The following is a 12,482-nucleotide window of genomic DNA, read 5'->3' as shown; positions in this document are numbered from 1 at the left end:
GATAATCTTAAAGGGAGAAGTTAGTACTTGGAGTGTTTAATTGAGTTGTTGAAAAAACAAATTTTGATTTAAAAAACTTTGAGACCCACAATCCTTTAAATTTTTTTTTTTTTTAAAGTAAGCTCTAACCAGTGTGGGGCTCAAACTCATGACCCTCAGATCCAGAGTCCCCTGTTCTAGTGACTGAGTCAGCTAATTGCCCTGAGACCCACTATCTTTGAAACTTGGGAATGACATGTTTATTACTACCACATTTATATTTAGCTATGTATTGATGGAAATTGAATACTGTAATTTTTATTCATTTCATCTACTTTAAGAAGTTGAACATAGGTGCTTAGGCAGAGGAGTGCTACATATTTAAGACTATATGATATCTTTGATTCTACATATGTGTACAGTGAAATATAATAATTACCTGGAAGGTGGTTAATTTATGAAAATTGCATATCTCCCTAGTACACACATTAGTGTGATATTCTTATAAATTCTCTTGAAGTGAATATTTCTTAACTCAAACAGAGAAGGTTATGTGTTCTATACAGACTTTATTTTACCTTCCTAGTTATGGTAAATTTCAAAATAGTGTATATTGTTAGCGGTTTAAGTACATTTCTATATTACGGCAAAAGATAGTATCTTTTATCATCTTAATATTTCTCTTTGCAACTAGGCATTTAAAATATTTTGTTCAGCGACATCTGGGTGGCTCAGTGGTTGGGTGTCTGCCTTTGGTTCAGGGCGTGATCCTGGAGCTCGGGATCGAGTCCCACATCGGGCTCCCTGCATGGAGCCTGCTTCTCCCTCTGCCTATGTCTCTGCCTCTCTCTCTGTGTGTCTCTCATGAATAAATAAATAAAATCTTAAAAAAATATATTTTGTTCAGCTTTATTCAACAGGAGAGCTGGTCTGAATTCTCTAGATATTATTAGTGAAAGAAGAGATTAGAAATTGTTGATCTGTTGGGTGCTTGTGTGGCTCAGTCGGTTATACGTCTAACTTTTGATTTCAGCTCAGGTCATGATCTCAGGGTCATGAGATGGAGCCCCACATCCAGCTTTGTCCTGGGTATGGAGCCTGCTTATAATTTTCTCTCTCCCTCTGCCCCTCCCCTCCCTTCTCTCTTCCTCTCTTAAAAATAAAAAAAGAAGAAAAATTGTTAATTCAGGTTAATGTTGATTTGTGGACAAATCAACAAAACTCAAACCCACATAACTCATTACAAAAATGATACTTTATGGATTTTTAAAAAATAATTTTTGTAATAGTATAAGGAAAACGAAATAGGAAAAGTTTCAGTGTTATACCATTTAAAGTAATAGCTCTAATATAGATTATATTACTTCCATTTTATTTTTTATTTCTATCAGTGGCCAAGAACTTAAGCAATTAAATTATAAAGAGGAATATTCTAATTATTTTTCTTAACAGATGAATATCCTTATCCATATGATGTGATCGGTTACAGGGTTGCAAAACAATTTGAGTGCCAGCTTCTAATATTTTTGCCAAAGAAATGTGAAATATTTATTTAGAATATATTATGAAATTTAACTGCAGATTAAAAAAATTAGTATCAGCCTATACAGTTTTAACTAGAAATTTATTCACCATGTAGTGTCTTGAGAGCCTTTATAGTCCAGGATGATATTTTTTGTGTTCTTGTTAAATTTATCTTTGAAATTCAACTAATGTTAATGTGATAGACTCTACGATATTTTCTTTAAATTGTTGGCTTTAACTTATCACATATGTTTCGCCTTTTTAGGAGGGGATCAATGCTCAGTACAGCCATATTTGTCTATGCTGCTACATCTCCAGTGAATGGTTATTTTGGAGGAAGTCTGTATGCCAGACAAGGAGGTAACTTAATAAGTTATGACTTCATATTTTTAATTATAGATTCTAATATTTTACTATGAGGTATTTGGAGTTTAAAATGGACAGTACAGCCATTGTAAAATACTTGGTTATTCTATTTCACATAATCTCCACCAGACCTGTATGTGGTCTATCTTGCTTTTATGTAATCCTTGCATTTTATTTCTGAAAATTATGAATAATTAATGGATTATCTCCATTGTCCATTGTAAAGTTAGCCCTGAGGAACATACAGGAAAGTATATTTAAGTTATTAATATTACTTTGCTTTGAGGTACCTTACTCCTTAGATGTGCTCCACGGGAGGCCTCCACACAGAGGCATTAGAGCTGAATAAAAAGTTTTATGGCTTATGGATAAAGTGTCTGTACTGGAAAGAGAATAGGAAGGAGAGCTATTTATTTCTATTGATTCTTAAATATTTGTCAAAGTACCTTGCTCAGAGATTTCTGTTACTCTGTGTCACAATCTTTTGCTAAGAGCACTTCATCTTAAATACCCCCTTGCTTCTTTACTATTGTGATCTGAAATGATGGGGGATACATAGATGATACAAAGGTACTGCTCCTTGGTGTTTTTTTATGGCATTGGAGGGTCTTTAAGTTTTTTTGTTTTCCCTGTAATGGGGTCAGAAAAGTACTAAATATTTCAGTTAATGAATATGAATATTTCATATTTCAGTTTATGAATCAAGGGTTGTTGAAAGACCCTAAAATTATATTCTGAAAATACAGACTTTCTCATGTGATTTTTCCCAACTCATCCTAAGCAATGTCAGTGTTAAGGAATCCTGTCTTTTAGTCAACTAGACTTACAGATTATTGGCACTCAGAACATACATAGGATCATTAGGATTCCTCCAGGACATCCTGGTTTACTATTGCTTTTTATATTGGTCCTACTAGACTGAAGGTCCTCTGTACCTTCAGTATAAACAATTCTTTGGATTGCCTGAAGGAATATTATTATGGATTCCTAATTATTTTAGTTATTTGTTCAGTGTCTATATTTTACCTTCAGTATTATGGGAAACAAGTCTTCTACAGGGCCACCATCCTTAGGAAATTAGAATGCCTAAGTTAACTTCTGCTTTGAATTTAACCTGGAAACTAGTTAGGCTATGACCTCTAGAAAAGTCTCCACCGCAGAAACTATTTTTTTTATCTATTTTTAAAGATTTTATTTATTTATTCATGAGAGACACAGAAAGAGAGAGAGAGAGAGAGAGGCAGAGAGACATAGGCAGAGGGAAAAGCAGGTTCCATGCAGGGAGCCCAATGCGGGATTCGATCCTGGGATGCCAGGACCACGGCCCAGGCTGAAGGCAGGCGCTAAACTGCTGAGCCATCCAGGGATCCCAGAAACAAATTATTTAAAACAGGAAATTTATTTATACTTGGACATAAATTTGCTTTTAGTTTGATTGCAAGTTAAGAATACCCAGCCAAACTTTACTATACTTAACTCTTTTTTTTTTTTTTTTTTTTGAGAGAAAGAGCTCACAGGTCGGGGGAGATGTTGGGAGGAGGGGCCGGGGGAGGAGAGAGAAAGAATCTTATTCAGGCTTCAGGCCCATTGCAAAGTGGGGCTTTGAGATCATGACCTAAGCTGAAATTAAGAGTTAGACACTTAACTGACTGAGCCACCCAGGTGCCCTTAAAGATTATTTTCTGATTGACAGTGCCTTGGGAAAGTCTGCTCATGTCCTGATATTTTGTCTGAGCAATCCCTAAAAGCCAGGGTAATGTAAGAGGTCAACCAGAAAATCAAGAATTTTTCAGAGTTACCTCAGGATTTGAACTACAATGAAGCTCAAGGCCTGCACATTGTCTTCAGGTTATGGGTAATCCTCCAGATCTAATTTGAAGTTAGGGGTAGCCTGGAACTTAACCAAAATCTCCAAGGTTATGGTGAGCAGCAGGAGGCACAATGCAGAGCTTGCACTACTAATTGTACCCAGTGGAATGTGTGATTCTTTTTGACTGTTGGAGGGAAAAGGAGTAAATAGAATTGAAACCAGAATTTATGAATACATGTCTGAATCTGAGAAGATAATAAAAAGCATAGGAAAAGAGAGTGGTAGGAAATAGAATTAAATAGGAAAAATAATATTACAGTTGCCACCTTTTTTTGTGGCAAAAAAAACTTTGAACTGAGAAAGAAATAAAATAGAGGTGAAAGTTGCAAATCAAGGAGTCTTTCTGTAGAAATGTCAAGATTTCGGATAGTAATTTTATGAGATCCATGTTTAAAAAGCACCTTACATAGAACAAAACAGAAGTTAGGGTATTGCTCCTTTTGCCTATTGCACTTCCTGTTTAGGTCTCTCTTCTGGTTGTGGGGTTGAATTTTAATAGTGATCCAGTTTGAAATCTTTATATTTTGTGTCTGAGCAGTATGTAGATGTTTCCTTGGTACTGCTCTTGCTTATATACTCTGCAGTATTAGAAAATAGCTCTTTGTTGCTCTCCTGATCAGTATGAACATGATTTAGAATTTTTTTTTAAATTTTATTTATTTATGATAGGCACACAGTGAGAGAGAGAGAGAGAGAGGCAGATACACAGGCAGAGGGAGAAGCAGGCTCCATGCACCAGAAGCCCGACGTGGGACTCGATCCCGGGTCTCCAGGATCGCGCCCTGGGCCAAAGGCAGGCGCCAAACCGCTGCGCCACCCAGGGATCCCCTGATTTAGAATTTTTGATTACATAGTTTAAAATTTACAGTTTCCTTTGATTATTTAAATAACAGATGATCACTGTACAGAATTTTGGCAATACAGAGAGATACAAAGATAGTGAAACTGGGGTGCCTGAGTGATTTTGTCAGTTGACACTTGGTCTCAGCTCAAGTCTTGATCTCAGGGTTGTGAATTCAAGACCCAGATTTTTTAAAAAAAAGAAAGGTAAAAAAAAAAAGGAAAGGAAGAAAATGAAATAGTGAAACTTTTAAGTCTGTAGTTCTAATTGATGAGAGAGAGCTCATGAGGTACACTCTGTTATTTTCTCTTTTGAAACAAATAGATTTAAATATATGTTTATAATCATAATTACAGCTAAAAGTAAATTTAGGGACAACTTACACCAGGGGTTCTATACCTTTTTTTTTTTTTTTTTAAAGCTTTCGTGAAACTCCAGTGTGTAAAACTGTTGAAAATGGAGTTGTTCTGGTTGAAGCAGGGCTTGGGGCTCTTCCTTCACAATTGACTTCATGGGCACTTCTAGGAATGTCCCAAACTCCAAGTAATAGCTTGAAAACACCTATCTAGGCCAACTTGCAGCCTGGAAAGGTTGAGTGACTTACCAAAGTTCACGGAGGCAGAACCAAAGTTCAAAGTGCAGAATCAGGATAGAACATTGGAATATTTTATTATAGTCCATTGCTCTTTTCCAGTATACCCACTTCAAAAGCTATGTTTTCACTAGACATACTGGACGGTCTTTATCAGGTATTGTCCTGAAACAATTATTACAATGTCACATTTTGAGATCTTTACATTAGAATTTTAAATAAATAATTTGGTACTAAATAAATAAATAACAGTTTGGTACCTTATGAACATTAATATATATGCCCCACCCTGCTCTGATTTTCATTGTTTCCTTTCTCTTTCAGGAAGGAGATGGATAAAGCAGATGTTTATTGGGGCATTTCTTATCCCAGCTATGGTGTGTGGCACTGCCTTCTTCATCAATTTTATAGCCATTTATTACCATGCTTCAAGAGCCATTCCTTTTGGGACAATGGTAAGTTGATTGAATCTTACTTTGAAACTGGAAAAATAATAAGCTTTCTAATCTGAGGCCTGCTATCTCTCTGAAGTACCTCTTAGTAAGAGGTTTGGTATTTGCAGTCAGTCCCTGTCCAGTCCTAGAAAGTTAAGTGAAAAAAATTTTGTCTTGGTTCATTGAGCCGGTGAAGTGAAAGTCAGACTTACAAGAATGACAAAAGAATACTTTACTTTTTTTTTTTTTTTGTCAGAGATAGAAGAATCTGGTGACTATATTGTAGAAGAAAAATAAAGAAATGAGGGTGTTTAAAAAAAGAAAAAAAAAAAAGAAATGAGGGTGTTTTAATTTGATAGGTGGGTGCATTGGTTGTGGTAGGTAGTAAAGCTTCTCCAGAACACATTTTCTTTTTTCAGTAGCAGTGTACTTATTTTTAGAATCTCATTAAACATATATATTGATAATATGTTACTAAAGACATTAAAATCATATCATATCTTACCTGCTATGATCACAGACATTGAAGTATTTTGGATTTTTAAAACTACATTAAAACTAAACATAGCTATATACCAGTACTTTACAGAGGTAACCCACAGTTTCCAAATTTTTCCTATTTTACCTTTTTATCAGAAATAGAATTTTAGGCCTGGAGTAGACTTTAGTCTTAATGTATGCTTGTGCAAACGTGCACACACGTATACACGTATATATAAGGTACAGGATGGTTGCTGCTTTTCACAGAGGCTGTGTGACTTGGCCATGGTCATGCAGATTGTGACAGAACTATAAATGGACCCAGATCTCTTTCTGAATTTTAATCTTCTTTTGGTGATACTTTTTAGTTAGGAATATTTTTAAAAATTGCTTCAAAATTGAAGGTTTTGTTTTTTGTTTTTGTTTTTTTATAGGCTAAAGCAAGTGATAATAGGAAAAGGTAAAGTAATTAATTATATTTAGAACTGGAAAAGAATTTGCTTTCTGGTAGTTCCAGGCCATCAGAAAGTATCCATAGGGAGTCAAGGACTTCTTTTTTTTTTTTTGAGTCAAGGACTTCTTAAAGATGATCTCCTGAATTAATTATTTTCATTGTGCTTTAAAATTGAAAATTCAGATTCACTGTAGTTTTCCTCAAAAAGTTTTGAATTGATGTGGTGAAAATTATATTTTAAAGTTAATTTGTTTCACTAAAATTATAAATTTTACCACTTGTAAATGGGGTTTTAGTTGTTAATATTCAGTGTAATTTGCCTTTAGATAATTTAATAATTAATTACTACTATATTACATTTCAGACTCTATACTGAGCCAGAGCAGGTCTATAAAATTGATCTTTGGTGTATAAAAGACTGGCTGTTGGTACACAGCAGGCACCTGTCATGTTCTTAATTTGCATTCTAATTTGGAATGAAGGAATGCTGAGTGAAAGACATTTTGTTGCCCTCAAGTTTTTTTTGTTTTGTTTTTTTTTAAAGATTTTATTTATGTATTCATGAGAGACAGAGAGAGAGGCAGAGACACAGGCAGAGGGAGAAGCAGGTTCCGTGCAAGGAGCCCAGTGCGGGACTTGATCCCGGATCCCGGGATCACGCCCTGAGTCCGAAGGCAGATGTTAACCGCTGAGCCACCCAGGCGTCCCTCGTTGCCCTTAAGTTTTAATCAGATGTGTGGTCTAACATTTTTTTTCTTTTAAAGGTCTCAAAATTTGTTTAGAACCTGAAATTTAAGAACTTGAGTGAATGTTTGACCTAGCTGTTCATTAAATATTTTAACTACTGATATTTGTATTTTTAGTTATTTGGCTTGATGTTATGAGAAAATAGTCTCATAAACTCCATGGTTCTCAACCCTGAGTACATATTAGAATCCTTGGGAATTTGAATAACTTCAGTGTTCATGGCTTCATACTAAGCCAATTAATCTATTTTGCTTTAAATCCAATCACTGGTGTTTACCTGATTCTAGTTCCCAGCATCTGGAGATGGATCTGTCAGCTGAAAGGCTCCCAGAGCATATGTTTCTTAGAAGTTGGATGCCACTACTTAACTGAACACCCTCATTTGAAAATCTGAGTCTTCAGATACTCCTATTTGCTCTTCTGTAGGTCTTAGCTGTTTCTGTCCCCCATTCCTTTGATCTCTTGGACATTGAGCCCTTCCTCTGGGTGATCTTGTTTTTAGTACTCTCTTTTCTCAGATATTTCACAATTGAGGGTTTAAAGCCAACTTTGGTAAAAGTGACTTCAGGCTTCTGTCTTGCCCTATCAACGCACCTGAGTAATAGGAATTTTGCCCACTGAGGTTCTGGAATTTTGTCAGAATACTGCTGTTGGCACCAGTACTAGCCCAAGATAAGGTTGAAAGGTTTGTCTTTGGACTCCAGCTTCTCTGCTCAAATGTACCTAATTACACGTAAAAACCATTAAATCCGTGTCAGATTAAGCTTGTTGAACAATTATCAATCTTCTTAGCTTAATGAAGATAAACATAAGTAGAGGGTAGTAGTAAAAATCTGAGCTGATATCTAGTGTCCTAGGTTTAAGGGATGGTGCCTAAAGTCAAGAGTTACAAGAAGAGTAAAGAGAGCATTTAAATAAAATTTGGGGTCATGGACTATCCAGAGATGAACATACCTGATCCTGAAGTTGGAGTGTTCTGGCCAGAGATCTGTTCTGGCTACAGGGAAAGAAAGAGAGTACACTTGAAATCAGATTGTTTCTGGGAAGATAAAACCTTTTTCTTTTGGGAATTTGTTCAAGAGTGACTTAGAGTGTTGTACCTAGAGTGTTTGGTCCTGTGAGAGTTTCTTGGGAATGAGAAGGGTTTCTCAGGATGTTTTGAAAATAAGTTTTAGGCATGAAGTCTTCTGTGGGCTGTAAATCTCAGATCCTAGACTTGATGTTATTTATTGAGGGCTTTCAAGGGAGAAAGAACCAGTTGCAGGGTTTTAAAGCTCAAGGTTCAAGGTAGCATAGGAACTAATAACCTCTCTAGTCTAATACTAAGCTCAGCATGCACTTGATAAATCCTTGACTTATTATACTTTATTGTTTTGTCTCTTAGTGGGTAGAATAGTTGGCAGAGAAGAAATGAGTTATGAGTGAGCTATATTGTATTTGTCATCTTCAAGTCTGTTTTAATTTGGAGGGACATCTTGAATATTATCAGAAATATGCCCGAGGTTTTAGGAAATCAAATCTTACAAATAGTTAGGGAAATGCTCTCTCATAATCCAAGTCTTGGACTGTAACTTGGAAAATGGCTTAACAATCGATGGCTCTCAAAAACGAAGTTCATGATATATGATCAGAAATTACCACAGTGAGGAAAAAATGGAGACCAAGATTAATGGGAGAGGTACCAGTTTATGATCTCTCAAAGGTTGTGAGAAGAATACAGTAAACCTAAGTGTAAAGGAATAATAAAGATCTATAGTGTTAGAAAAACTCCGTTAACTAACCTGAACTTTTGACAAATGCTAAGGCAAGTAAGAATTTGTAAAGATATTTTTGTAGCAAGACCACAGGCTCATTACATGGGATCAGTGACGTGACAGAGTGAAAGAAGAATGATTATAACTCACTCTTCCTCTTTTTATTCATTAAATAAAATAACCTTTATACAAGAAGAAATAAGAGGAGAATAATCCCTAATAAGGGGGAAATGAAGCCCAAGATAGGTGAGGGGATTGGTGGTACAGGAGTACCCAACTACCTTGGTTGTAAGTTTGCTGCTTATGTAAGTGACCTTTTAGACATACTGAGAAATCATGCTGATAAGTAATGTTTGAATAACTGTATAAGAGAACAGAAACTTTATAAAACTGGACATAAGCAGATTTACTTTTCCAGAAAGGGAAGGAAGAAAGTGGATTCTACCTTACAAATGTGAATTTGATAAAGCACAAGATTTTAGAATGTTATTAAAATTAATTTTTTAAATGACAAAAATAATAAACCTTAGGAGCTATTATGGATTTATTAAAACAAAGATACTAGAACAACTTCATTTCCCCTTTTTGGTAGGTTATAGTAGACAGAATAAAGGAATATAAAATATTGATCTTGTTAGACAAGATAGAAAAATATAGGTAGAATAGTACAGTCAGGTAGATGTGTAATTAAGTAATTATAGAATTGAAGAATTGGGATGATATTACTAATAACGTGTCACATACTGTCAGTAGACTCTTGAGTTGGGCCAATTCAAATAATTGTTAATGATTTGTATAAAGGCATAGTGATTTGATGATTAAATTGAAAAAGGATGTGAAATCAAGGAGGAAACTAGTAATATTAAATGATGAAGACAGAATCTAAAATAATCTCACCTGACTGAAATGAGGTGCCATATTTGACAAGATGAATAAGGACAGATATATTTGTGTAGCATTTTCAGTTTACAAAGCTTTTTCATACCCCTTATCTTACCTGGTCAGAAGAACCCAAGGAGATAGGCAGAGCTAGTGATAATGCATTATTCCTGTTTTACAGAGCAGAAACTCCGCCCTCATGCAGGTGCAGCGTAATTGACTCAAATCACATTTTGTTTGGTGTGGTGCTGCTGGCCGCAGTGATGATTTTTGTTTATTTTCTTTCCTCCTCTTCTGCCAAGAGGAATTCTAGATTTATTCTGAGAGTGGTGAATATAGAATGTTTATGCCTTTCTTGGGTCTATTTTTACAACCCTAATGAGATATAATTAATATGTATTTAAAGAGTACAATTTGATAAGTTTTGATATATGTACATTTTTGGGAAACCATCACCACAATAAAAAAAAGAAGGTATTTGTAAAGTCCAGAAGTTTTGATGTGTACCTTTGTAATTCACCCCTTTTATCCTCCTTTTTCCGTCCCTCCCTCCTTCTCAGGTAACCACCAGTCCACTCTTTGTCATCATAGATTAATTTGTGTTACCTACAGTTTCATCTAAATAGAATCATACAATATGTTCTTTTTTGTCCTTTTCTACTCAGAAAATTATTTTAAGATTTATTGATGTTGTATGTATTAATAGCTTGTTTCTTTGTATTGCTCAATAGTATTCCATATATTCCATGGATATACCACAGTTGTTTATTCATTTATCGAATAATGCACATTTGGGTTATTTCCAGTTTTTCGCTTACAAATAAGCTGTTATGAGTATTCATATACAACTCTTTGTGTTGGATATATTTTCAATGGTCTTGGATAAATAACTACAGTGGAATGACTGAGTCATATAATAATTAAATATTTCAAGAAACTGCTAAACTGTAACATCGTGTGTTGACTCTAGTAAAAAAAAAGAAGAAACCACTAAACTTTTCCACGGTAGTTTTGTAATTTTATATTCCCACTAGTATTATATAAGAGTTCTAGTTGCTCCACATCATCTCCAGCACTTGATGTGGTCAGTCTTTTTAATTTTATCCATTTTAGTGTGTATATATATATATTGGTGTCTTTTTAAAAATTATTTATTTATTTATTCATGTGAGACAGCAGCAGAGACACAGGCAGAGGGAGAAGCAGGCTCCCCACAGGGAGCCTGATGCGGACCAGATCCTAGGGGCTCCAGGATCACACCCTGAGCCAAAGGCAGACACTCGACCACTGAGCCACCCAGGTGTCCCCTGTTGTCTCATTTTAATTTGCATTTCCCTAATAACTAATCATGTTGATTTTTTTGTGTGCTTATTTGCCATCCCTATATTTTTTTAATGACTGTTCTAATCTTTGGCCTGTTTTTCATAGATTGTTATCTTGTTGCGTGGAAGAGTTCTTTGTGTATTATAGGTGCTAGTCCTTTGCCCTATACTTATTTTGGAAGTATAGTCTCCCATTTTGTGGCTTATCTTTTCATTCACTTAGGAGTATCTTTGGAAGAGCAAAAGTAAGTCTAATTTATTGATTTTTTTTTCTTTATAGTTTGTGCTTTTCTGTCCTTTTGCCAAAGCAAAGATCAGTAAGCTTTTCTTCTGTGTTTTCTGCTAGAAATTTTTAGTTTTGGCTCTTAAATATGATCCATTTAAGGTCAATGATTCATTTTTGCTTAATTTTGTATATCGTATGAGCCAAGGGTCAGGGGTTTTGTTTTGTTTTGCTTATGGCTATTTAGTAGTTTTAACGCCATTTGTTGAAAAAGTTATGCTTTCTCTACTGAATTGCCATAGTATTTTTGTTGGTCATCAACTGGCTATATAAATGTGGATCTATTTTTGGACTTTCTGTTCTCTTTCATTGATTAATTTGTCATGTTTTTATGCTAGTGTCACACTGTTTTGATTACCATAGCTTTACAATAAGTTTTGAAATCAGTTCTTTTTCAACATTGTCTTGGTACTTTTAGGTTCTTTGCATTTCTATATAAAATTTAGAGTGACCTTGTCAGTTTCTACAAAAATACTGAGATTTTGATTGAGATTGTGTTGAATTTATAGATCAATTTGGGAAGAAATGACATCTTAATGTGGAGTCTTTTAATTATAGAACACAGTATAGCTCTTGACATACTTAAATATCTTTAATTTTTCTCTGCAGTGTTTTGTAGATTTTAGTGTTTAAATTTTGTACACCTTTTATTGAATTTAACCCTAAGTATATTCTGTTTTTCATGCTATTTGTAAGTGGTATATTTTAAAATTTCAAATTTGGATGGTTTGTTGAGAGTATATTATAAAACAGTTAATTGATTTTTGTATATTGGCTTTGCATCCTGCAACTTTATTAGTTCTATTTTCTTTTTTTTTGTACAGTCTTACAGGGTTTTTTTATATAGATTATCATGTTATCTATGAGTAAAGACACTTGCATTTCTACCTTTTTAATCTGTATACCTTTTTTTTTTTCTTGCCACATTGCACTGGCTAGAACCTCCAGTGCAGTGTT

The 12,482-nt window shown here is 34.7% G+C and overlaps 1 protein-coding gene across 2 annotated transcripts in view; it reads left to right on the top strand.

Moving 5' to 3' along the window:
- TM9SF3 (transmembrane 9 superfamily member 3) overlaps nucleotides 1-12,482 on the top strand; it is a 67,734-nt gene that overhangs the window by 34,430 nt on the left and 20,822 nt on the right. For both annotated transcript variants that reach the window (XM_072739657.1, XM_072739658.1), the window contains 2 exons: nucleotides 1,769-1,863; nucleotides 5,497-5,627. In XM_072739657.1, the coding sequence (XP_072595758.1) occupies nucleotides 1,769-1,863; nucleotides 5,497-5,627 (226 nt within the window). The remainder of the gene's footprint in view (nucleotides 1-1,768; nucleotides 1,864-5,496; nucleotides 5,628-12,482) is intronic.

Source organism: Vulpes vulpes, chromosome 15 (genome assembly GCF_048418805.1).
Source record: "Vulpes vulpes isolate BD-2025 chromosome 15, VulVul3, whole genome shotgun sequence".
NCBI lineage: Eukaryota > Metazoa > Chordata > Mammalia > Carnivora > Canidae > Vulpes > Vulpes vulpes.
The sequence above is the reverse complement of the archived record's forward strand: the minus strand, read 5'-3'. Positions and strand labels throughout refer to the sequence as shown.